The sequence below is a fragment of the Dromiciops gliroides genome, chromosome 5 (genome assembly GCF_019393635.1).
Source record: "Dromiciops gliroides isolate mDroGli1 chromosome 5, mDroGli1.pri, whole genome shotgun sequence".
NCBI classification, from domain to species: Eukaryota; Metazoa; Chordata; class Mammalia; order Microbiotheria; family Microbiotheriidae; genus Dromiciops; species Dromiciops gliroides.
In genome coordinates, this window is record NC_057865.1 from 33,284,145 (window position 1) to 33,311,533 (window position 27,389).

The 27,389-nt window shown below is 38.9% G+C and overlaps 1 protein-coding gene across 1 annotated transcript; it reads left to right on the forward strand.

Moving 5' to 3' along the window:
* The first annotated feature begins 21,031 nt into the window (after positions 1 to 21,031).
* On the forward strand, positions 21,032 to 21,223 carry LOC122727394 (cytochrome c oxidase subunit 7C, mitochondrial-like). The gene has a single exon (XM_043964884.1). It carries the CDS (start codon positions 21,032 to 21,034, stop codon positions 21,221 to 21,223), a length of 192 nt encoding a protein of 63 aa, XP_043820819.1.
* Positions 21,224 to 27,389: the final 6,166 nt, after the last annotated feature.

Below are 27,389 nucleotides of genomic sequence, written 5' to 3' on the forward strand. Positions count from 1 at the left end.
TGAATGGCCTGGACTCGCTTAGAAGAGACAGAGCGAGTTCCAGCAGCCAAAATAAATCCTAAATATTCTACCTGGGGCAAACACCATTGTACCTTTGTCTTAGAAACCTTGTGTCCTCTCTTGTGCAGCTCCAGCAGTAAGTGACGGCTATCTTCCTGACAAATTTCAGCATTAGGAGAGGCCAAAAGTAAGTCATCAACATATTGTACTAGTGTGGAGGCTTTAAAGGTAATAGAGGCCAGATCCTGCTGTAAAATTTGGGAAAATAATGTGGGACTGTCTACAAATCCCTGTGGGAGTCTAGTCCAGGTCCACTGTCTATTTTTCCAGGTAAAAGCAAATAAATATTGGAAGTCCTCATGTACTGGTATGGAGAAAAAGGCAGAGCAAAGGTCTACCACTGTGAAACATGTAGATTCATAGGGAATTGAGGAAATTATCATAGCCGGATTTGCGACTATAGAATGTCTAGGAATAACATAATTATTAATCGCTCTAAGATCTTGCACAAAGCGATAAACAGGTTTACCATCTGGCCCAGGCTTGGGTTTTTTAACTGGCAAAATGGGAGTATTGCATGGAGAGTGATGACATGGAATAATAATACCCTGGCTTTTCAAAGCCTCAATTATAGGGGTGATCCCTTCTATTGCTTCCCTAGACAATGGATACTGTGGAATGGAGGGGGGTGGTCCCCCCTTAACTTTAAAGGTAACAGGCATGGCAGACTTAAGGAGCCCCACCTCATTAGGGGATGAGGCCCATAAAGACTCAGGAATGTCAGAGGGGATTTTGGATACCTCCCCTGCTGTTCCTTGAGCTTCTGTAAGTAAAATTGGTAATAAATGAACAGTATCCTCTGGCAATTGTAAGGAGACAGCCCCATCTGGAGCACAAGATATGGTTGCTCTAAGCTTGCAAAGGAGATCACGACCTAATAAATTTACAGGGGCATCAGGCATGAGTAAAAATGAATGTTCTACTGTTAAGGGCCCCATAGATACCATGCGAGGATTCAATTTTGCCACTCTCTGGCTCTTTCCTGAGACTCCCACTACATTCAAATATCCTACAGGTCTACACCCAGCATCTGGTTTGCTTACTAATACTGATTTAGAGGCTCCTGTGTCTAGCAGACAATCATAATAAGTCTCCCCCACTTTTAAGGTGACATGTGGTTCATTACTCTGGGGAGGTGAATGGACTGGCACAAGTGCATTCAAAAAATCCGGATCTGGGAATATATGGCTTTCATTATCTATGTTCCATTCCTCCCCAAGACACCATCATTCCTGTGTCCTCTTCTGAGGGGGGTCTTGGTTACCATTATTCTGGTACTGCCTTTCTGTATTCCTCCAAAAAGATCTATTTCTATTTTGATTTCGCCTGTAATTAGAATTAGAATTTCTTCTCCAAGTCCTACATTCTCTCAATTCATGCCCCTCCTTACGACAGTAACAACACACCTTAGTGTCCTTGCTCCGGTATCCACATGCCTGACTAGTAATCGCTGGTGCCAGAATGCTCTGTTTAGGGTGATCTGGATCTTCCTCACGTGAGTCAAAGACATAATTTGCAAGTTCCTTAATTCTATCTACTGAGAGATTTCTCCAGTCTGGACATTGTTTCAGAAAGTATCTGCGTATTTCTGGCAGTGAATTATAAACAAATGTGTTGAGAATGATACAGGAATCTCTTAAATCTACTGGATCCAATCTGGTGTACTGTCTAGCGGCCTCACAAAGTCTATCATAAAATCTGTTTGGTCTTTCATTAGCCTCCTGAGGTAGGCTTAAAAATTTCTGCCAGTTTTCTGGTTTTCTAGAGCAAGATTCCATTCCCTTCAGAAGTGTTTCTCTAGCATCTTTTAATCTTTGGAAATCCCTATCATCATTATAATTCCACTCTGGATCCTTTAGAGGCCATTCCACATCGGCCTTACCTTTCGCAACAAGGGCATTTCCTGCTGAGATAACATCTGTAATCTCAGTTGGGGACAGTAAAGTTTCCAAAAGGCAAGTAACATCAGCCCAACTGGGTTGATATGCATTAAATATAGTCCTTAACTGTGAAATTACAGTGTTAGGATTTTTCTCAAAACTAGGGATGATTGATTTCCATGCGCTCAAGTCACTTGGTCTAAAGGGGCTATATTTTCTGACTTGAATTGGCACTCCCTTCTTACTATGTTCTATAGCTTCCTGCAGAGGGAGTAGTTTCTGCTGATCTGATTCTGAACTTGGATCATCTCTAGTAGAAACAGCCATTTTGAGGTCTCTCTCCATATGTGAGAATTTCATTTCGAGGTCTCTCTCCATATGTGAGAATTTCCCCCATATCATAACAATGATAATAACAAAAACAATGATAATAACAAAAACAAAAAAAAAACCAAAAAAAAATAAAATCCTTAGTCGTATGAACTATGGATGTGGTATTAAAAGGTATTTCAATTGCAGGCATAAAATTTCTACTTATATTAAACGTATTTTCCCAAAGATTCTCACGTATACTATTATACAAAAAACTTTTTGCTGCCTGAATGAGGAAAAAACCAATAATGTTATGAAGGACCATTGAGTAAACTATTCCTCTAAGTCGGGATGTTATGCTGTCCCAATACATTCCGATGAGAAAAATCAAAGGGATAGTAGAATATTCGAGCATCTTGCCCTTTAAACTGGGCTGGCTTTTCTGTTTAAAGCAAGACTCTTAGAGGCTTAAAGTCTTTAAGGGAGATTAGACAAAGGGAAAGTCCGTGGGGGGGGGGGGGGGTAATTTGGAAAATCCACCGAATTGGCCGGCTTATGGCCAAACTAGGGAGGGTGGGAGGGTCCTTAAGGTCCCTTCGGGGTCGCCAAAACTGTGAGATTTAAAATTGGATATTAGATCATAAATCTCCCCTACTTAACCTTTCCCTTAATTTATCTCCCAAACTAGTAAATGGAAGCAGGTTTTGGTTTTCTAGATAGACCTTTTTATTTATAGTTATGATAGTCACAAGGTGATGTTGGTTAGAAGGATAGGAAAGTAGAAACACAATACAAATCGTCTTAAGTCTAAGCTTAGTCTATATTCCTTATAACAACTCACCAAACCGACAAGGCCACCAACCGACAAGGCCACCAACCGACAAGGCCACCTTTGGAGAGAGAGAGTCCGTGCCGCGCCGTCAGGAGTCCCGCCAAGCAGGCAAAAAGGCCTCTCTCCTTTTTTCTCCACCCCGGAAGTCAAAAAAAAACCCGGCAGGCAGTCTGACATGCGCAGCAGGCGCACTGTACCTGGCAGGCAGTCTGACATGCGCAGCAGGCGGACTGTACCCGGCAGGCAGTCTGACATGCGCAGCAGGCGGACTGTTCATCTCCTCCCCAAAAGGGTGGTCCTTGAAAAACTGGCGTCTTTCAGTTATCCTAACCGACTGTTAAAAACTTTCATATTTTACCACACCATGACTACTAACCTTGAGGTACTTACAATCTAATGGAGGAGACATGATACATACATAAATAGTTATGATACAAAAAAGAATATGGTAAGTGCACATGAGAGGTAAAATCCTTCAGGGTTCTGAGAAAGAAAATATTTTCTTGAGCAAGGGATAGAATCAAGGGAGGCTATATGAAAGCAGGGACATTTGTAGCTGAATATTGAGTGATGAATAAGGCTTCCTTAGGCAGAAATGGAGGGATAGATGGATTGATTACAAGATAAGGAATAATATGAACAACATCACGAAGGTTAGTATGCACAGGATGTGTTTGGGGAATGGGGAATAAGTCCAGTTTGGTGGAATGTAGATTGTATACAACAAGGTACTATGAGAAGGTTGGAAAGGACTTCCAGGTAATATAGCAGTATAATAGGAACTAGAGGAGCTCAGATATCTGAAAAACACTCTAGTTAAGGTCTACAAACATATCAGAAGGAACAAAAAACAAAGATAAACAGTTATAAACCAGTACAGTGCCTGCCACATAGTAGGTGGTAAACAAATCCTAACTGATTCATTGACACGTTGATGGAAAAACTCTTATATCCAGTCCAGGACTACACAAGATGACTTCCAATGCAGAAGCTCTGAGTGGACACAAGCCAGAGTAGGAAAAAAAATATGGTGTGCAAGTAACCAGATCCACAGGAAGAAAGAGGGCCAGACAAGCACCTAAACAGCATAGCGTGGAAGCAGGCACTGTAAGTCCAAGTTAAAACAAGAAGAAGCCAAACCAGCACCAGGCCAGCCCATGTCTAATTCACAACAAGAATTGAAGCAAAAGAACACAATTGACAACATAATCATCAAGCTTCCTGATTACAGATGTGATATGTAAAGTACTCTGAAAACATTAAAGAACTACGCAAATGCTATTATAACATCTAAGACAGAGTGTTAAATTTGATGTCAGGTATAAGTAAGTTGAAATCCTGTTTCAGGTATTTACTACTACATCAGTCTCAATTTCTTCATCCATAAAATAGGGATAATAATATCTACCTCATGGAGTTGTAAGGATCAAATGAGATATTTGTATAGAATTTGAAAATCTTAAAGGAATAAAATTCATAAATGTTAGCTATCATAAATAAAAAATTAAATTCATATGATTATATCAATATATGTCTTTAAAATGATAAAAATAAACCCTTATTTCTGTTAAGTACACTAAAGGCATAAGAATAAATGACCCTTTCCTTAACATGGCCAATAGGATTGTCATGTAGAAAACCTAGAGGCCTTTTCAATAATATCAGGGATAAAGCAAGGCTACCCATTATTAAGACCATTATTTGGCAGAGCTATAGAAATGGTAGCTATTGGAACGTAACAAGGAAAAGAAATTAAAGAATAAGCATAGACAAAGAGTAACAAACTACTGCTTTTTGCAAAGCATATAATGGTCTATTCAGAAAACCCTAATTAGTTGATTAAAAACTAATTGAAATAAAAATGTGAGCAAAGTTGCAGGATATAAAATGAGCTCACATAAATCATTAGTAATTAATATATTGCAGCCAAAACCCAGTAGAAATAGAAAAATTCCATTCAAAATAATTGCAGAATTTATAAAATATTTGAGTCTACCTATCAAAAGACCCACAAGAATATGAATACAATTGAAAAACAACACTATTGACAGAAATAAAGACCAAAATAATTGAAGAAATATTCATTGCTCACAAGTAGACATGCCAATAAAATATCATGCTTAAATATGCTTCAAAATCTTAAATAAACTGAATTCTTAAATTAATTTATTTTTTCAATTCAATACTAGAAATTGACATATAAAAATTTTAAGAGACATAGTTTCTGGGTAATCAATCATTTTATTAGTCATACTAGCAATAATTAATAAAAGGGGTCAGTGATGCTTTCAAATACCAAAGACCCTTCATGGGACCCACTCAACACTTATATGCCCTTGGAAGAATAGGTGTTCCTGAGAGTGGCAATCAACTCTGATTGGTTAAGAATTCATGAGATTTGCCCTGTGACCCAGCAATACCACTATTAGGTCTTTATCCCAAAGAGAACATTAAAAAGTGAAAAGGACCCACGTGTACAAAAATACTTATAGCTGCTCTTTTTGTGATGGCAAGGAATTGGAAATTGAGGGGATACCCATCAATTGGGGAATGGCTGAACAAGTTGTGGTATATGAATGCAGTGGAATACTACTGTTCTGTAAGAAACAATGAGGAGGCAGACTTCAGAGGAACCTGGAAGAACTTACATGAGCTGATGCTGAGTGAGATGAGAAGAACCAGGAGAATATCGTACACGGCATCAACAATATTGTGTGATCAACTGTGATAGACTTGACTCTTCTCAGCAAGATAATTCAAAAGGACTCATGATAAAAAAATGCTCTCCAAATCAAGAAAAAAAGAACTGTGGAGTCTAGATGCAGATTGAACCATACTGTTTCTACTTTTGTTTTTATTTTTGCTTTTTTAAAGATTTTTCCCTTTTGTTCTGATTCTTCTTTAACAACATGACTAATGCAGAAATATGTTTAATGTGATTGTACATACATAACCTATATCAGATTGCTTGCTGTCTTGGGGAGGGGGGAGGGAGGGGAGAGAGCGAGAAAACCTTGGAACTAAAAATCTTATAAAAACAAATTTTGAAAACTATCTCTACATGTAACTGGAAAATAATAAAATATTTTTATGATAAAAAATAAAAACTTCATGTACTTAAAAAAAGAATTAATGAGATTGTGAATATTATAATGAAAGGTGGATCTATTCTCATGAGGGAGTTGGAGGATATGACTCTGATCAATCAGTCTTGGACAAAGAGATTTATCTCTTATAGAGCAACCTAGACGAAAGGGAGCTCACCTCTGCTCAGACCTGACTAAGTGGGATGCAATGCTTCTCTATCTAGGATGTGGATTTTCATTCTGCAGAGAACAAGGAAATTCCTGGTAGAGGGTTGATGTGATCAGCTCAAAACCCAGCAGAAACAGAAAGCTCAATCTAATACTAGTAAGAAAAGTTAATTTGAGTGGAAAGATACTAAAGGTGGGGACACCCAGTTAGAGGTTTATTATTATCATTCAAGTCAGATGTCATGGAGACCAGAGCAGGGGTAGAAACAGTAAGGAGGGGATAAATGTGAGAGAAAGTAAATGGCTAAAATTGATTAAGTAACTTATAAGTAAGAGAGTGAGGGAGGAAAAAAGAGTCAAACACAACAGAAGTTTTGAGTCTATGGGTGAGAGGTCAAGACAATGCCCTTCATCAAAAAGAGGAGAGAGAAACATATTGATAGTTTTAAAGTGTCAGAAGCTCTCAAATAAATTGTTTTTGAAGGAATTTTTGTATTCTTGTTGCAGATGTTTGAAAATAATTAATTTAATGCTTTGGTGTCCTTCATAATATATAGCAAATAAAAGTGGGGAGTGGGAAAGAGAGAGGAAATCACATGCAAAGCCACGATCTGTCTAATTAGTTGTACTTTTGTTTATCACATCTTCTTCTTCTCCTATCTGAATCTCAGTTCCAGTCTCTTCTTTCAATGTCTCTAGTAGTGTTGACAATGCTTTCTAGGATTTACAGGTAAAGGGAGGTTTGTGAGGACATTGAGGCATTTTTGAAAGTACAAGACCTGGCCCTGAAACAGATATTTACATTTGGGCAAGGGGAGAGGGAAGAAAAAAAAGAAACTTACATGATCATTTTGTTGTAGATTTGAAAGGAATAGCAAGTTGTGCATAGTAGGTTTTCAATTTCATGTACAGTCATCTTTTTATTGTACTATGTTATAGAAATGCTTGTTTTATTCCATAAATTAAAAATAAAAATAAAAAAGAAATTACTCACAGTCAAGAAATAGTTTTCCTAAGCAGATAGACTTCTTATGAGGACACATGCAGCTCAAAACCTCTCCAACTCTTATTTTACTCATCTATAAAGTGGGAGTGGTAATAACATTTCTCTAAGACTCTAATTTGCAGAGAAGTTGTTGATCTGCAATAGTAGAATGTATTTCATTTGAAAGGTTTAAACAAAATTTAATTATGTTTAGTTTAATTTAAAATAATGCCTCTACTATCTACTTCATTGAGTTGTTAGAATCAAATGATTTATTAAGCACCAATTTATCAAGCAAATATTTAACTACCTTATTCCCACTTTGTGTCAGTACTAATTGCTAGGAATGTGTGTGTAAAACCCTTTGTACACCTCAAAGCAAATATCAGCAATATTCATAAGCATCCTTATTCAGAGATACTTCCCTCTTTCTCTTCTTACACCACCATTTCCCCCAATCATGTCATCTAGAAGATACTACCATTTTGGACAGCTCCCTTCCTCCAACCCCTTCCTCAGATACCTTAGAGAAAGTAGTTAGTTATTCATGACAGAAGATGTTTCCAGTCATGCCCAGCTGTTATCAGAACATTTCCATCCCATTGCCAGGATGACATTTTGCCAACACCTGAGAGAGCTGAGCTTCCTCTGTACCACTGAGAATGAAAGCCCCCACTCTTGAAGAGGGTCCCCTAACCCTAACCCTAATTTTCTCTACCATAATGCTTAACATACAGTGTTAGACAGAAAAGAGGCTAATTTCCCCAAGGACCAAAAGCACCGTTCATAGAACATAAGGTGAATTCTCAGTCACCCACAAACATCATGAAGATTCAAGTTGAGAATCCTGGGTGACAATGAATCGAAGGATTATCTCCTTTTATGTGGGACAGAAGCAGATCTTTGTACCTACTAGGAAAAATCTTTACAACATAAAGGAGATTTTTAATCTACAGGGATTCCACAGCACCCACTTCCATTTTCTGAAGCCCTTCTCTTAGAGGCAAAATTCCATTACTGAGAAGAGAATGAAAGTTGTTCCCTTTAGTGAACGAGCAGCTGCAGGCTGCCCCACACCATTTTTTTGGTTTGGTTTTGTGGGGCAGTGAGGGTTAAGTGATTCGCCCAGGGTCACGCAGGTAGTAAGTGTCAAGTGTCTGAGGTCGAATTTGAACTCAGGTTCTCCTGAATCCAGGGCAGGTGCTTTATCCACTACACCACCTAGCTGCCCCCTCCCAGACCATTTTTATCCTTAAGCAGTAAACATATTAATTAAGCTCTGGCTCAAATAGACAACTGAAATAGACTGACAATGGGATAGGCAATGTGGTATCATGGAAGAAACTCTGAATTAATTCAGTATCAGAGGTTCAAACACCAGTTCTTCTACTTACTTCCTGCATGACCTTAATAGCTAATATTTACATAACACTTTAAGGTTTGCAAAGTGCTTTCCATAGATCACCTCATTTTATCCTCTCAACAACCCTGAGAGGTAGGTACTATTATTGGTATCCTTATTTTGCAGATGAGGAAATTGAGGCAGACAGAGGTTAAGTGACTTGCCCAGGGTCACAGAACTAGTGTCTGAGGCAGGATATGAACTCATGTTCCTAACTCTAAGTCCAGCACTCTATCCACTTCACCACTTAGCTATTTTAACCTCTTTGAGACTTAGTTTTCTCCTCTGTAAGATGGGGATAATAATTCACATACCACCTATCTCAAAAGATTACTATAAGGAAAGTTCATTTTAAATCCTAGATCATCAAATAAGCATTAGTTATTATTATCAAAAACTATGACAGAATCATAGTTTAATGGGGAACTTGCCTCTACTCCTATAATAGGATCAAGAGATCATAAATGCAAAAGTGGAAGAAATCTTACACATATCAAGTCCAACTATCTCATTCTACAAATGATGAAACTGGGGTCTCCAAAATTTAAGGGACTTACCCAGAGTCACACAGCTATTACATGTCTGAGGTAGGAGTTACAATAGGAAAGGAAACCAACTTTTGTCCTTGATAATCATACATAAATAGCTACAAAGACTGACATAGTTCCTTAAGGTTCACATATGTGATCTTTACATGCACTCTTATTTGAGCATTTCAACAGTTGTGTGAGGTAGGAACTATAGGTATTATTCCTGTTTTATAGAAGAAGAAGAATTGAGACTCAGGTCAAGTGGCTTAACCCTCATCACATAGCTAGTAAGAATTGTGGTTAAAATCCAGATATCTCCTGTCCACATACTTAGGACTTTTTTCACTGCAAAAAGGAAATGTGTGCCCTTTAATTTCGATAGCATGTCACTAATTTTGGCCACTGTATTTGATCTGTTTTGTTATCCTTCCATGTTGACATCATTGACTTTGCTGAAGTCATTTTACATAGTATCCTTTGGCCTCTATTTCTTCTCTCTCCATCACTTTGTACAAGGCTTCTCATGCTTTTTTTAACCCTTCATGTTAATTTATAATGAATGTAACATTTATTTGGTGGGCAAAATTCACCTGGTATAATTTGTTGAGTAATTCTACCATCACCAAGCACATTTTATTTCAGGCTCCTTATCATGAATAATACTACTTATGAACACATTTGTACAAATAGTTATTTTTTAATCATTAACCTTCTTGGGAGGAAGCCCTAGCAGTAGAATTGCTAATGTTGGGTTAAAGGGTATAAACTATATTTTTTCTTCCCTAATTACAAAGTCTGTCCTGTAATAGTTGCATCATGGCATCCAGTGGTAGGTCTATGTTTCCCATTCTTGATAGCTTAATGAATGGTAGTTGATACCCCAAGGCTATTACCACTAATATTACCCTGATAATGGGAGATTTTCAACTGTTTCAGTTGTTTAGACTTTAAACTTATTATTTCCAAAACAATTTATGTTCTTTGAAGACATATATAGGTAATGGTTTTAAATCTGATATACTCATATTAATTTTCTATAGATGATGTAATACTCTCATCAGTTTCTACCTGTTTCACTTCTCCTCAGTTTCCTTTGTTAGATATTCATCAAAGTTATTCCCGTTGTGGCGAGTAAAACTATATGTGTTCACCTAATTTCTGTCCCAAGTCTAGGGAAAATTAGCTGGGGTTTCTAATATATTTGTTACTTATAAATTAGAAGCTTTAGCACGAGTTTTGGGCATTAATCATTTATTAAAGTATATTAAATATTAGTAAAGAGAGCGCACATGGCTCTGAAAGATAGGAAAGCCTATCTAGCCACCATGAGTATGCCCAAGAGACTGTCTCTGAGTGCAAGCTTCCTCTGGGTCCAGAAGAGAGGCAGCCCTTAAACACTGCTCAAAGCTAATTGGATAGCATCATTCAAGTCTATTGGTTTACTGAACTTGAGGGTGGTCCATGAACAGAACGTGCTGAGGTCAGAGTTCAGAGAACACACCCCCTGAGAGCCAGGCCTTCAGGTAAGTGTGGTTCCAATCAAGTTAACTCCAAGTGAGTCAATCAGCAAAGTCAATCCAATCAATCTTAATATAATCCCCTAGTGAGGTTCTCTGGGCATCACAAAACCCATTCTTTTCTCACACCATTAACCACAGGGGTCCCACAAGGCTCTATTCTGAGCTATCTTTTATTCTCCTTCTACACTACTTTGCCTGATGATCTCACCAACTCCCATGGATCCAATTAACATCTCTGCATATTATTCTCAGAACCATTTATCTAGCCCTAACCTCTAACTTCCCTCTTGACCTCCCTATTGGACAATTCAAATTGAATATCCCATGAACATCTTAAATTCACATGCCCAAAATGGAAGTCATCTTTTCTCCAAAACCTTCCCTTCTTCCCAATTTCTCTATTATTCTAGAGGTTACCATCAGCTTCCCAGTTATCCAGACTCAAGACCTCAATGTAATGCCCACTCACTCCAAATAGGCAATTAATCCATTGCCAAGTCTTGACATTTGCTGCTTTCACATCTCTGTACCTTTCCTTTTCCTCTACTCAATAAACTCAAGAGACTATTTTCTCTACTATAAAATATAAAATCCTCTGCTTGACTTTTAAAGCCCTTCCTAAAAATGACCCCTTCTTACCAAAAACCATTTCAACATATTCCCATCCCCAATATTCTTTGAGCACCAAGGTCCCTAAAGAAACTGTTCTCTAGTATTTGATCTTCTGCCAACTGTGGAAATTTATTTTGATTGGGGGACCCTACCTTTAGGTTGAGATTAGAAAGCCTTAGGTCCTCAAGGTCTCTTCCCCAACTCCTCAGCTTCAGCTGAGGAGAAAAAGCCCCGTGGGCTATACAAGACGCCAGGTCAGACGGGGGGGGGGGGGGGGGGGGGCTGACTAGAGGAGAGGGGAAACGAACTAGATAGAGACAAGATTGGAGAGGGGTGGCTAGAGGGAAGCGCGGACAAGGACGGAGCAGAAGACAGACTGACCAGAGCAGAGAGCACAGAAGCAGGTCAGCACAGGGCACAGGTTGGAGAAAGTGAAGATTAAGAGGAGTTAGAAGAAAATAGCTGAGCAGGGAAAGTGTAGCATGCCCTGAGGCAGGAGGCGGCTAAGGCCCTTATTGTATTCAAGAAGTTCTTCCAGGCGCAGCAGGTGCTAAAGAGACACAGTGGAAAGAGACCGCAGGAAAGCAGTCAGGTTGTACTTTATTTCCCTGTATTCCTAATTTGAAATAGTATCTCATAAATAAACTCTGCTTTGATTATTTGGTTAAGAGGCTTCTTAATCTTTAGTCTATCAGTTTGGGAACAGTGTGGTGGAACTTTATAAACGGCCCACATTAAATTAACAAAGTCAGATAGCCAGCTAGTCAACAATCCCCAGTTTAGTCCTCCAGTCAGATTAGCCCCCAAATTAGGCCTAGTCAATTCAAAAATATTTTTACATTTGAATGGCGACCACGAAGGGACTTACGGCCCAATTATAATTTTTCTAAACCTATAATTTTTCATATAATCATAATTTTTCATAAATCCAATTAATTAAAATTTTCCAGGTTAGTTATAGTTATGAATAATTATTTTTTTGTACACAACTCTGAATAGCTCAAGGGATTATTCATTCTTAGGCTGTGACCTAACAAGAGGGACAAAACTGATTGACAATGCTAGTATGACAGATGGTTTAGGAGGGTCCTACTAATGGTTCTCCCAACTTCCTTGGTTCTTTTTCACTTGGTGACAAAACTGAAAAGGAGAAAAATTAGAGACAGAACAATAAGATATCATTTATCTTCACAAAAAGTCCACGATTATCTTTTCTCAGTTAAGGGTTTGTAAGTAGAGAAGAAGGAATGAAATAAGAGTTTATTAAGTGCCTGGTATTTACCAGCACTGCACAAAGTTGGTTTTGTTTGGTCATTCTGGCTTATCTGAAACTTTGTGATCCCATAGACCATAGCAAGCCAAGCCCTTTGATATTGTCCATGGGGTTTTCTTGGCAAAGATACTGGAGTGGTTTGCCATTTTCTTCTCCAGAAAATCAGCTTTTGTCAGAACTCTCTACTATGACCTCTCCAGATTTGGTAGCACTGAATGGTATAGCTTATAGTTTAATTGAGCTACATAAGCCCCTCCCCTCCATGAAAAGGCAATGATGCATGAGTACAGAGCACTTTATAAATATTATTTCTTTTAATCTTCACAACAACCCTATAAGGAAGGTGTTACTATTATCCCTATTTTGCAGTTGAAAAAACTAAGGCTGATAAAGTTTAAGTGACTTTCCCAGAGTCACATATCTGAGGCCAAACTTGAACTCAGGTCTTCCTGACTCTATGTATACTGCTCTACCCACTGCACCTCCTACTTGTCTTTAAGAGATGGCCAGGATATCACAGATTCAAAGTCTTTTGTGGTTGTGAGAGACCTCAATGGATACCTAGTCCAATTCATACATAAAGGAATTCATATTATAAATATAGCCAACAAGTGATGTCCAACCTCTGCTTGAAGTCCTTCAAGGATAGAGAAATCACCACTTCTCAAGAGAACTTTTTTCTACTTTGGGACAGTTCTAATTGTTAGAAAGTTTTTCATGATACAAAACCCAAATTGACCACTTTGCTACTCCTTCCCATTGCTCCTGCTTCTACCTTTTGGAACCAAATGAAACATGTCTAAACCTTCCTCCATACAGTCCTCCAAATACTTGAACTCCATTTTCACATCCTCCTAATGTACTCCTAATTTTGTTTATCTCCAAACCAAGTTTGTCCCATTTATTCCACCAATAAGTCATGAACTTGAAGCCCTTCACCATTCTAAATACCTTCCTCTGGTCACTTTCCACGTATCCATATCCTCAAAGCCCAGAATTGAACATAACATTCCATATGATGTCTGACAATGGCAGAGTATTGTGGGACTACCTCTTTCCTATTCCTGACATAATGGCTCTCTTAATGAAGTACTAGACTATGTTTCCTTTCTTAGCCACTAAATCACTCTGCTGGTTCATTTTGACCTCGTGATCACACTAAGATCTCCAAATCTTTTACAGAACTTCGTCTATTCATACCTCCTCCATAATGGAGTTAATTTTTTGTTTACAAGTGCAGCACTTTACACTTAACTCTATTGAATTTATCCTATCAGATGATGACCAATGCTCTAGACCATCCAGATCCTTTTGGACTGTGACTCTGTGATCACCAGGGTGGCTTTCACTCCCAGCTTTACATCCTCCACACATTTGATGCGCATATTTTCTCATAGATACTAGTCATTGATACAACTGTTAAGCGACACAGGACCAAGTACATCTAAATCAATTGGCCACTCCATTGGAGATGTCCTGCCATGCTAACACTGAACTAATAACAAATATTGACCAATCATCCAATCAGTTCTACCTCTATCTGATTTATTGTTGCCTGATTTATATTTCTCCATCTTTTCCACATAGATTTGATAAAGTCTAAGTACATTATATTTAATTAATTAGTCCTATCCCCTAATTAATCCTATCAGAGAAGTCAATGAGGCCATTCTGGAGTAACTTGTCCTTCATGAAGCCAAGCTGGCTTTTTGTAATCACTTTGTCCATTTCTAGATATTTCCCAAGGCAGGAAACCTTCAAATCCCATTTCAGCCACTTACTGACTCTAAGCAACTTGCTTAATCTCACAGAATCTCATTTCCTCACCTGTAAAATTAAAAGAAAAATAATCAAATGATCAAAACTCAATACTGTAAATTGTAATTACCAAGCTTAGTCCAAAGAAGAGTTATGAGAAGGCAAGTCCCTTTCTTTACAGAGATGAGAAGGCTATAGGTATGGAACACTACATATAATAACAGCCTTCTTCAACTTGCTGATTAATTTTGCACAACATTTTTCCCTCTTTTTTTATTCTTTGTTATAAGTGGTGGCTCTGGGGGAGATGGAAAGGGAGAGGGATATATTGGTAGATATACTAATATAAAACCAAAAATAGCAGTAAAATCATTTGAAAAAAGTAATTGGAACACTTATAAAGTTAATTATCATGAGATTTTTACTCAGAGAATGGTAGAGATGAAAGAAACCTTAGAGATCTTCTAGCCTGGCTCTGTAGTACCACTGATGAGGAAATTGAGCATCACCCCTAAATTCTATGGTCTTTTGTATATAGTACAAAATATGTGCTATAGGAATATTAAGGGAGAAAGGGCTAACTTCTACGGGAAATATTCAAGGAAGATATCAAGGGAAAGTTTACTTTTGCTGGACCTGAAAAATTAACAGGGTTTTGATCTTAAAAATGGAGGGAGACTGGGGCAGCTAGGTGGCACAGTGGATAGAGCACCGGCCCTGGAGTCAGAAGGACCCGAGTTCAAATCTGGCCTCAGACACTTAACACTTACTAGCTGTGTGACCCTGGGCAAGTCACTTAACCCCAATTGCCTCACTAAAAATAAAAAATCAAAATCAAAAAAAGTCAAAAAATGGAGGGAGACTCATAGGATCATAAATTTAAAGGTAAAAAGGACTTCATAGGAAACCGAGTCCCATCTCTTTCATTTTTTCAAATGAAGAAATCGGGGTTGAAAGATAGGTTGGTATATATGAACTTCCTAATCATCGTGGCCCATTTGTTATCAAACATCTCATTGATATGAAAGGAAAACTAGTTTTATAAATACTGTGTATAAATAATTTCCTACTGTTAGATCCTAGAAGGAACCAGGAAGGTCTCTGATTTAAACTATGTCCCCTCTTTTCCCATTCAACTTTTTGATTTCTGATTTTTGACTGTTACCAATAGAATGTAAGTTCCTTAAGGATGGGGACCAATCTTATTTCTCTCTAGGTATCCTCAAGGCTTTGCATGGAATAAACAAATGCTTGTTGATTCTTTGACCTAGTCTGCCATCCTCCTCTTGTTGTTCAACCAAAGCCAAAAGAACAGGCCAATGATACATAACTTTCTGGTCAGTGTCCTTTAGAGAATTTGTCTTTGGCTTCCAGCATAATAAAAACCTTTCAAATCCCAGGTTAAAACCATAACAGTGTCCCTTTAACCTAGCTCAGCTGTGCAACAAAGTAATGGAGCAGCATTCCTGGGTGGAATCAATACTGCATTAAAGAAAGGTGGTATCATTGAAAAGTTATGAATACCAAACAGCTCCATGATGTATTGGTGTCATTGCAGGCTGTCTATTTCAGTTTGGCTGCATTACTGAATATAGACAAAAGAGAGGCACGTGCACTTGTGTGTGAGTAGGATCATATCAGCATTCTATTGGCTCGTCTGTTGAGATGCCCTATGTGGAAAGAGAGACAGAAAAACAGACAGAGAAAGAGAGACAAAGAGACAGAGACAGAAAGCCAGACAGAAAATAAGACGTAAATTTTACATCACCTATTCAAGCCAATTTAGTATTTGCTGGTTTGTTCTTGAGGAGTTCACCACATTAAAAAAGCATTTATTAACTTGTTCCTCAAATAAGAGGTATATGCCTTTGTTCTGACTCTTGTAACTGGAAATTGAATCAGGAAGTGGCAAGACAATTTTTCCCTGGGTCACATAACACACCATTGTAAATCATTTTCCAAAAACATTAACCCTCTCCTGTACCTCTTGCACCCAAAACAATTTTTAGCATTCAAAAAAGAAACGGTCCTATTAAGCACTCACTATAAAAACTGTAAAATTTTCTTCTTTACAGAGAAGAGAAGGATGGTGAAATGGGCAGAATGCTGAACTTTGGAGTCAAATTGGGTTTGATTCCTGACTCAAACCCTCCATAGCTGTGTCATCATGATCAACTCATTCCAATTCTCTAAGCCTCAGTTGCCTCCTATATAAAATAGGGTTAATTAAATAATGTTTCATCTTACAAGCCATAAAGCTCTCTCTAGGTGTTAGCTAGTATTTTTTTTCACTCCTGGGTTGTTGAAAAGCTCATTGATGCAATAATCTTATCTGTCCTTGTTATGCATTTTCAGTTTGATCTCTATCATATATGATTTCCTTCTCCTAAATTAGATCAAATCTCTTGGAACAGCTGGGCTGCTGTCACTGAAGCAGAAAAAGACTGGGTGATATTTACCAAGCTACATATTAAGACATAACACACTGCTTCCAGATGTTCCCCTTATTGACAAACCAAGTGTTCAAAACACTCACTCTCTTGCACACACAAATTGTAGGGATTTTATATTCCCTTCCCATAAAAAGATGGAAAAATTTCCCAATGACATTTGTTTTTAGCAATGGACAGGAAGGTCTCCTTGAATATATTTAAATGATCCTTATCTTGGGGGGAGGGGGGTGCGAGATGCCTACTTTCATTCTCTATGGAGCAAAACCTCCATCCCTACATGTCCTGCCAGTCAATTTCTCGTGTAAATCCTAGGTCCCAAAGTATCAATAGTAGTGATAAAATATATTTTGAAATCAAACTTAGCATTTCCAAGTTGTAGGGAGCACCCAGAGAAATCTTCCATCTTCCAAAGCAAAGCAGCATATTATCTACCAAATGATGACCTTGGAGAGTTGTCTAGGGCACTGAGAGTCTTAGTGAATTTCCCAAAGTCACACAGATACATCCAATATCAATCAAGTGATAAATAAATGTTAATAGCCAATATGTGTCAAGCAATGGGGATACAAAAAGAGTCCAAAAAAACCCAGTCCTTGCCCATAAGGTCACAAATCAAAGGAGGGACACAAAAAGAAAAAAAATGTGCTAACAAACTATAGAAAGGATTTCTAGGTAATAACAGAGGGGAGGTACAAGAATTAAGAGGTATTGGGAAAGGCTTCCTATAGAAATTAAGATTTTAGTTAGGACTTCAAGAAAACCAGAGAAGTCAATAGGTGGAGGTAAGAAAGAACAGCATCCCAGGATTGAAGGATAGGCAGAGAAGATCCCCAAGACTGAGAAATGGAGTGTATCTTCAAGGAACAGCAAGGAGATTAATGTCACTGCATCAAAGAGTATAAGGTAGGGAGTAAGTTTTTAAAAAGACTGGAAAGGTGTGCGGATGGTGCTAGGTTATGAAAGGCTAAATGAAAAGCAAAGTTATGAATGCTAAACAAAGGATTTTGTGTTTAATCCCCTGGAATTTATTATATTGAGTAAGGGGTGAGATGATCAAAGATGCACTTTGGGGAAATTACTTTGACTGAAGAATGGAGAAAGAATTGGAATGAGGAGAGACTTGAAGGAGACAGACCCACCAGCTGGCTATTGCAATAGTCGTCATGAGATAATTGAGGGCCAACACCAGGATGGTGTCGGAGTCAAAGGAGAGAAGAGGGTGTATTGGAGAGATATTGCAAGGTAGAACAAATTGTCTATGGTGGGGGAGGGAGGAGAAATAGTAATAAGTTGAGGATGACATGCATATTGCAAGCCTAAGGGCCTTGGAAGCATGGTGTTGCCCTCAACAGTAATTGGGAATATGGGAGGGGGAAGTATTTAGGGGAAAATTTAGTTTTGGACATGTTGGGTTTAAGATGTTTACTGGACATACAGTTTGAGATGTCTGAAAGGCAATTGGAGATGTTAGATTGGAGGACAGAAGAGAGGTTAGGAGAGAATAGTTATATTGAGAATCATAAGGCAGCTAGGGGGTGCAGTGCATCCCTGGATTCAAGAGGACCTGAGTTCAAATCTGGCCTCAGACACTAAACATTTAATAGCTGTGTGACCCTGGGCAAGTTACTTAACCCTCATTACCCTGCCAAAAAAAGAGGAAAAGAGAATCATCAGCATACAGATGGTAATGGTAATTAAACCCATGGGAGCTGATGAGATCACAAAGTGAAATAGTATAGATTGGGACTTCTAAAACTTTTTCTAGTCATGACCCCTTTTCTCCCAAGAAATTTTTATGCAGCCCCAGGTATACAAATATATAAAATAGGTTTACATAACCTTTTACTGTTTCCAAATTTTTCACAACCCCCACATCCAGTTATGTGACCCCATATGAGGTTGTGATACACAGTTTAAGAAGCTTTAGTATAAAGGGAGAAGAGAAGAGAGTCAAGGACAGAACCCTAAAGAATACCTATGGCTACAGGGCATGACCTGGATAGATCCAGCAAAGAAGACTAAGGAGTGGCCAGATAGGTGGGAAAACCAGGACTAAAAGCATTTATTTCACATCAGAGTAACAGAATTTGAAAGTTGGCAGAGACTTCAGTGGCCATGTAGTCCAACTCATCCACAAAAGTAATTCCCACTATAGCATATGTAGTTTGATTTTTTTCAGTGAGCTATTAAATTTCTTTTTTATTTTTAAAAAACTGCATTATGTTCACTATATTTCCTTTTAAAAGTCAGAGGAATATCTAATATCATTTAGAACAATTTGTATCATAAATGGCTAAATTTTTGTTAAGTTTAGTGCTAAAAGAAGCAAATTCTAAGTTGAATTCTGTGATCAAAATGACAATAGGGTTATTATAATTCCTTCCATTAAGTCAAATGTTAATTGAACTCTTGCTAGATTGTACTAGGCATTGTGTGTTCTTCCCCCACCTCATCTCCTATCACTTTAATGCCTTCTACTGTTATCTTCTCCTTCACCCATCTCATATGAAAAAGTGGCCCTGTACCTTGTCAATGCAAACCCCTCTATAGCACAAGTGAACCCAATCTAGCCCATCTTCTACAATCTATCATTATCACCACTCTTGATTTAATCTTCAGTCTCTCTTGTCTAATGGCTGATTCCCAACTGCCTAAAAATATACTCGTCTCCCCATCCTCAAAAAATACTTACTTGATCCATTCATTCCTGATAGTTATTGTCCTATATCTCTGTACCCTTCTGCAGCTAAATTCCTTGAAAAAAGCTGTCGAGAGGGGGTGAAGGCAAGATGGTGGAGGAAAGGCAGTGACTTGCCTGAGCTCTCCCCAAGACCCCTCCAAATACTTTCAAATAATGCCATAAGGCAATTCCCGGAGCAGCAAAACCCACAAAAGGACAGGGTGATATCATTTTCCTGTCAAAGACAACTTAGAAGGTCAGCAGGAAAGGTCTGTTGTACCAGGGCAAGAGTGGGTCACAGCCCAGCACAGGCCATGCCTGCACAGACCCAACCCCAGCACAGACCCAGCCGCAGCCCCAATGAGCTAGATGCAGGCTTTGGGAGCCTCTGAATCAGTGGTGCAACTCAGCGCACAGACAGTAAAGGGGTCAAACAACTCCCAAAGGAGATTACAAGTGTCTCTTTGCTAGCACTGAGGCTGGACTTTGTTGTTTTGACCATACTCTGATCCAGGTCACAGTCTTGGGTGGTGGTCCCAGGCATGGGAGGAGCACAAGCACACAAGAGCTTGCAGCCATAGTGGAGCAGGCTTCATAGTTCCAGGGTAGAAAAGCCTTGTAGTTGCTTGCAAACCAGAGCACAGGCCAGGAGACTAGTAAACATACCTCTCCTTAAAGGATACTACCTTGGAAGAACTAAGGACTTACAAATTCCTAGAAGAAGCTCAAAGAACAGCTGCTCAAATCTCCTGAAGTTTAGGACAGTGCACCCTCCACCCTGGAAGCAGTGCCCCACTTTAACAAAGAGTTAAAAGTCCAGAAATCAGCTGGGAAAATGGGCAAAGAGAAAAAAAATGCTGACCATAGAAAGTTTCTATGGTGACAAGGAAGCTCAAAATACACCCTCAGAAGAAGAAGATAAAGTCAATGTTACTACATCCAAAGCTTCTAAGAAAAATATGAATTGGTCTCAGGACATAGAAGGACTCAAAAAGGACTTTGAAAATATAGAGAGGTAGAGGGAAAAATGGGAAATGAGAGTGATGCAAGAAAATGATAGGGAAAAAGCCAGCAGCTTCATAAAGGAGACACAAAAAATACTGGGGGGAAAAATAACACCTTAAAAAACATACTGGGCCAAATGGTGAAAGAGGTACAAAAAGCTAGTGAGGGAAAGAAATACCTTGAAAAGCTGAATTGGCCAAATGGAAATGGAGGTGTAAAAGCTCTCTGAAGAAAATGATTCCTTAAAAATTAGGATTAAAGGGCAGCTAGGTGGCACACTGGATAAAGCAACTGCCCTGGATTCAGGAGGACCTGAGCTCAAATCCAGCCTCAGACACTTGACACTTACTAGCTGTGTGATCCTGGGCAAGTCACTTAGCCCTCAATGCCCTGAAAAAAAACAAATAAACAAACAAAAAACATTATTCTCTGTTGCAGCCTCCTCTGCGGTCATCACGGAGCCCTCAGCAGCGCCATGTTTGGGCAAAGTTTGCACAGGTTCTCCACCTCCTTGGTTCGCAGGAGCCACTATGAGGAAGGCTTGGAGAGGAGCCTGCCCTTTTCAATAGAAAACAAATGGCGGTTGCTGGCAATGGTAACTGTGTACTTTGAATCTGGATTTGCTGCACCTTTCTATATATTAAAACATCAGATGCTTAAGAAATAAGATTCTCCTATACAGGAATCAGATTTAAAAAACAAGAACCACCTGTAAAAGCAGTTCAGAAAAATGGAGTAAGCAAGCTATTTACCATTGTAGATGTCTTTATAAATAAACCCATTAAATGAAAAAAAAAGCAAAGAAAAGAAAAAAAGAAAAACAACTGACTTGGAAAAAATAGAGCCAGGAGAAATAATTTGAAAATTACTGGACTACCTGAAAGCCATGATCACAAAAAGAGCCTAGATATTATCTTCCAAGAAATTGTCAGTGATAATTGCCCTGATATTCTAGAACCAGAAGGTAAAATAGAAACTGAAAGAATCCACTGATTATCTCCTGAAAGAGATCCCAAAATAAAAACTTCCAGGAATATTATAGCCAAATTCCAGAGCTCCCAGGTCAAGTAGAAAATATTGCAAGCAGCCAGAAAGAAATTCAAGTATTATGGAGCCACAGTCAGGATAACACAAGATCTAGCAGCTTCTACATTAAAGGATTGAAGGGCATGGAATATGATATTCCAGAGGGCAAAGGAACTGGGACTACAGCTAAGAATCATGTACCCAGGAAAATTGACTATAATCTTTCAGAGGAAAAAATGGAACTTCAATGAAAAAAGAGTACTTTCAGACATTTATGATGAAAACACCTAAGCTGAATAGAAAATTTGACTTTCAAATACAAGACCCTAGAGAAGCATAAAAAGGTAAACAGGAAAAAGAAAATCATGAGGGATATTAAAAGATTAAACTCTTTACATTCCTACATGGGAAGATAATACTTCTAACTCATAAGAACTTTCTCAGTATTATGCAGCTGAAAGGAATACACTTAGGCAGAGGACACAGGTCTGAACTGAATATGAAGGAATGATATCTGTAAAGCATTTATTTTTGTTTATCCTTGTTTTTTGTGGGGCAGGAAGGGTGGGGTGGTTTATGTCTAGGGCCAGATTTGGGCTTGGGGCATCCTGGGTCCAGGGCTGGTGCTTTGTCCACTCTGCCACCTAGCTAATCCATAATGATATCTTTAAAATAAAGTTAAGGGGTAAGAGGAATGCACGGGAAGAAAGGGAAATGGAGAGCTAGACTGGAGAAAAGTAGCTCACATAAAGGAAAAAGCTTATTGAGGGGAGGGGAAGGGGGGACGGAGTTGGGGAGTGAATGAACTTTACTATCATCAGAAATGGCTCAAAGAGGGAATAACATACATACTCAAGTTGGTATAGTAATATATTTTGCCCTGAGGGAAAGTGTTAAGGAAAGGAGATAATGGGCGGAGGGAGAAGAGAGGAAGGAAGTAAGGGCAGATTGAAGGAGGGAGCAGTAAAAAGCAAAATACTTTCAAGGAATATGAAGATGTTCTACATAACTGCATATGTGTGACTTATATTGAATTGCTTGATTTCATAGGGAGGGTTGAGGAGGGAGAGAGGAAGAAAATTTAGAACACAGAAATAGCTCAAACACCTTAATCTCATTAGAGTAGGCTCAAGGAGGGAATAACATACACACCCAATTGGGAGGAAGAATCTATCTAGGAGCGGAAGAGGATAAGGAGGGAAGGGTAAAAGAAGGGAGGGCAGAGCAGGGGAAGGGACAGTCAGAAGCAAAACACTTTTGAGGAAGAATAGGGTAAGAGAAGGTAGAAAACATAGTAAATTTCATGGGAAAGGAATGGAATGGAAGGAAACAGTTATGATGATTGATTATAATGGCAAAATATATGGTACTGTGAGAATCGGAGCTCTGCCCTGAGAAGAAAGCATGTGGCCTGGCATCTGGAGGTTACTTCTATAGAACCGCCTGTAGTCATGTTAATCAAAGCTACCAGACAATTATCTTGAAGCTGTATGTGTGGACGGCCCTGATTCCTGCTTCACAGAGGGCTTCTGGGAGAAGTGGTGGAAGATGACTCTCTTTCATCTGGAACTGGCTTGGTGGTGGCAGACGGAGAAAAGGAGGGGTCCCCCTTTTTGTCCAGGACTTTGTCATGGTGGGGCACTTCACATGGACTGCTAGGAAAAGCAAGGGTTTCTCTCTGGCTATCCTGAATAGATCTAAACTAGGGTTTTCCATTCTCTCTCTTCACTAACTTCTAATACACTTTAATAAATCCTTAAAAGCCTAAACTCTTGCTGAATTTATCAGTAAATTTTAGCCACTTTCCCCCCAAAAAATGAAGGGGTCAGATTAGGACCCACATTTACATTTTAAACATCACAGTACCTACTTTGCTGGGCTATTGTGAAGAAAATTCTTTGTCAAGTTTAAGGTACTAAATAAAAGTTATGATGAGAAGGATGCTATCAGAAAAACCTGGAAAGACCTACATGAACTGAAACAGAGTGAAATGTACTGTATACAAAATAACAGCAATAGTGTAAGATGATCTGCCGGTAAGGACACAGTTATTTTCAGCAATGCAATGATCCAGTATAACTCTGAAAGACTTATGAAAATTGCAATCCATCTACAGAGAAAGAACTGATAATATCTGAAAACAGATCGAAGCATAATTTTTGACAGTTCCTTTATCTGAAGTTTTGTTTTTTATCTGTTTTCTCTCACAACCTAGCTAACGTAGAGATGTTTTACATGACTATTCATGTATACCTTATATTGAATTGCTTGAGTTCTTGGGGGTGGGAGTGGGAAGGGAGGGAGGAAGGGAAGTTGGAACACAAAGTTCTTAAAAATTGATGTCAAAATTGGTTTTTACATGTAATTTGGAAAATAATATTCTAAACAGAAAAAATACAGAAAAATCAGACTAAATCAGGACTTTGGTTATTAATAATCATTTCTTACAAGGTTATTCCTTGAAATGAAAATTATGGAAAACTAGGACTTGAAAAACAAGAACCAAAAAAAAATCATCCTTCCCCCTTCCAGCAAATGAAATGCTGAGAATTGAAAACACCCGCCCAGATGGTAGCAAAGTGAGCTTTCTTAAAATTTTACCTCTGTGGGATCAAGAAAACCTTATACTTAAACTCTAGCCAATAAATGAATAAAACATGGCAGGAAGGATTCAGTAGCCCAGATATCACCCCGTGTAGATTCCCTGCTGCTTCTGAGGTGAGGCTGATAGGTCAAAACTGGGCCAGGAGGAAAAGGGTAAGAATTTTTGGCAGATGTTCTCCATCTTTGCTTGAAAATGATATTACCAGATGTCTTCCTTCTTTCCTGTAATCCCAAAATAGATCAAGTCTTCAAGATAAATAAAAAAGAAAGAGGATGTAGTAAAGAAAGATATCTCTCTGAGCCCTGCTGTGAAGCAGGGCCATCAATGATCTTGATAAAGTAAATGGGAAATTTCTCTTGATAAACTAATACCTGAGTCTTTTCAGAAGCCATTTGGAACCAGGCAACTAGAGCCAAGGTCATTTTTCTTCCAAAGCCTGAGGAGCTTAACCCACCATAGATACAATTTCTTATGAGATCTCATGGGTACCATTCATCCTCTTTGCCATTCAAGAAAGCCTTTTCCCCACTGGTCTCCCCCTTTACTGGAAGTTCACTATGTGTATTTATAGCTCCCTTTCTGCTCCATCTGACCTTCTCCCACCACTTGGAACAAAGAGGCTTTAGCTTCAGGTAGAGGACAAGAATACAAATGGAATTAACCAATCATGGCAGGAAGGGAAAGATACAACGCACAAAGTCAAGGCCTTAGTGGAAATGGCACATGCCTCTCATGAACTTGAAGTGAAGGGCTCAAGGTCAGAAAAAAAAGACGCCAGGTGCCAAGCTGAGCACTTCACATTCTGCCCTGACTGGGCATTCATTCAGAGCAGAAAGTGTTTTTACCTTTCTCACTACACAGCACAGAGTCTGTCGCATAGTAGGACCTTGATATATTCTTAATATTGGCTCATTGTTCATGTTTACATCCTACTCTATGAACAATGAGCTAGCCAAAGCAAGAAGCAGTTAGGCATCCCTGCCATTACAGGGTCTTGGACTAGCTATAAGAATCTCAGTCTGTCCTTTGCCTAATTGCATTTATTCTTTTTTGTTTTGGTTTGTTTTTTTGGTTTTGTTTTTTTAACGGGGCAATGGGGTTAAGTGACTTTCCCAGGGTCACACAGCTAGTGTCAAGTGTCTGAGGCCGGATTTGAACTCAGGAACTCCTGAATCCAGGGCCGGTGCTTTATCCACTGCGCCACCTAGCTGCCCCCAATTGCATTTATTCTTGACAAGTTTTACTGAATAACATGAGTCAGATATCAGCTGGAAATCATGTTGTATTGCCTGCATTCTTTTACCTGCTTGTAAGAGAAATGGCCATGAGGGGAGGGGGAAGGAGGCAGAAGAAAAGGGGGAGGAGGAAGAGGAAAAGAAGAAAGGGGAAAACAAGGGGTTGGTAAGTGAATAGAACTCTGGGTTTCCTAAACTCCTGGGCTCACATCCGCCTATTTATGACCAGGATGACTAAGTCTTAGATAAATTGTAGGCTTATGGCTCCTAGAAAAGGGGAAGGACAAGGAAAAAACATTTATTAAAGGCCTACTCTGAGCCAGACACCATGATAAATACCTTTACAAATATCTCCCACTAGTAGATGCTTTATTATGCTTTAGGTTATTGTATTTAAAGAAAGATTTTGGGGGCAGCTAGGTGGCACAATGGATAAAGCACCAGCCCTGGATTCAGGAGGACCTGAGTTAAAATCCAGCCTCAGACACTTGACACTTACTAGCTGTGTGACCCTGGGCAAGTCACTTAACCCTCATTGCCCTGCAAAGGAAGGAAGGAAGGAAGGAAGGAAGGAAGGAAGGAAGGAAGGAAGGAAGGAAGGAAGGAAGGAAGGAAGGAAGGAAGGAAGGAAGGAAGGAAGGAAGGAAGGAAGGAAGGAAGAAAAAGAAAGATTTTAATACTACTTATGGAACAATCAAGATGGCTTGAGTTGTTTGATATGCCACCCTACATATTCCTTTCTTATGAGTTTCCATGTTATGCTTAAGTTAGGGATTTCTAGATCTATAACTAGTTGTATTTTCTTTCTTTTAGTCCAGAGTGCTTTCCACCCATTATTCTACTTGACCCTTACAAGTCCTCTGTGAGATACATGCTATTGTCATCATCCAATTCTATTTTGCCAATGAGGAAACTGAGGCACAGAGAGTTTAAGTGATTTGCCCAGTGTCACACAGCTAGTAAGTATCTGAGGCAGGATTCAAACCATGTCTTCTGACTCCAAATGTAGTGCTGTCTCTAGGTCCTTGGGCTTTCCTAGGTTCCTGCTAATAGTCTCCTCACTTCCTTCTCTCTAACCTGTTCCCCTTGATTACTACCTTTGCTCCTATCCATCCATCTCTGTTCTGACTTTCCCCTGGATCCACAATCAGAACACACCCACCTTAGGAAGAGCCAGGTCAGTTCTGAAACAGAAACATTTAACCTTAGTCTTACCCATCACTTACCCTTCCCAATAACACATTAAAGCTTTCTACATTAAGGAAGACTTGGAAAGGTCATACTGAGAACCTGTTAAAAAGAGCAAAATATCTCACATAAACTTGATGATGATTGAATTGGAACTTAAGATTTACAAAGCAATTTCTTCACCACCCTATAAGGGAAGTAACAATTAGGATCCTCCCCTCCTACAAGAGGAAAACTGACTCAAAAGAGTTCATCAATCAACCACTGAAGCTGGAATCAGAGGACCCGGGTTAGACTCCCAACACTGCCACTGACTGCCTAGCTGACCTTACACAAACTACTTCCCCTCTGTCTCCTCATTTGTAAAATCAAAGGCTTAAATCAGGTGATTTCTAAGGTATCTCCAAGCTATAATTCCTGTGATCTGAGGAACATACCAAAGGACATAGAGATAGTAAATTTCAGTGTGGGGACCCCAACTCTTCTGACTCTAATCCAGAAGTTGTTGGGGTTTTTCATTGGTGAAGCATCTACTTACCCTTACCATCCAATTTTGGATCATGGTTTTTATCCTTTTCTTCTTACAAATTATTTCCATATTTTACCTTCCCTTTAACATCATTGTCCCTTACCTTTTTTCCCCATTGGTTCTCATATGTGATGTCATTTCCCTAATTCCCTAACTCTATAGATCACCTGAAAACCAGAATTTAGAAATTACTACCATGTACCACTATGGAAGAAGAAATGGAGGAAAAAAACATAAACAGCTGAATCTT

Excerpts from the sequence above, each read along its gene's own strand:
- LOC122727394 (XM_043964884.1), top strand. The coding sequence starts at position 21,032 with ATGTTTGGGCAAAGTTTGCACAGGTTCTCCACCTCCTTGGTTCGCAGG.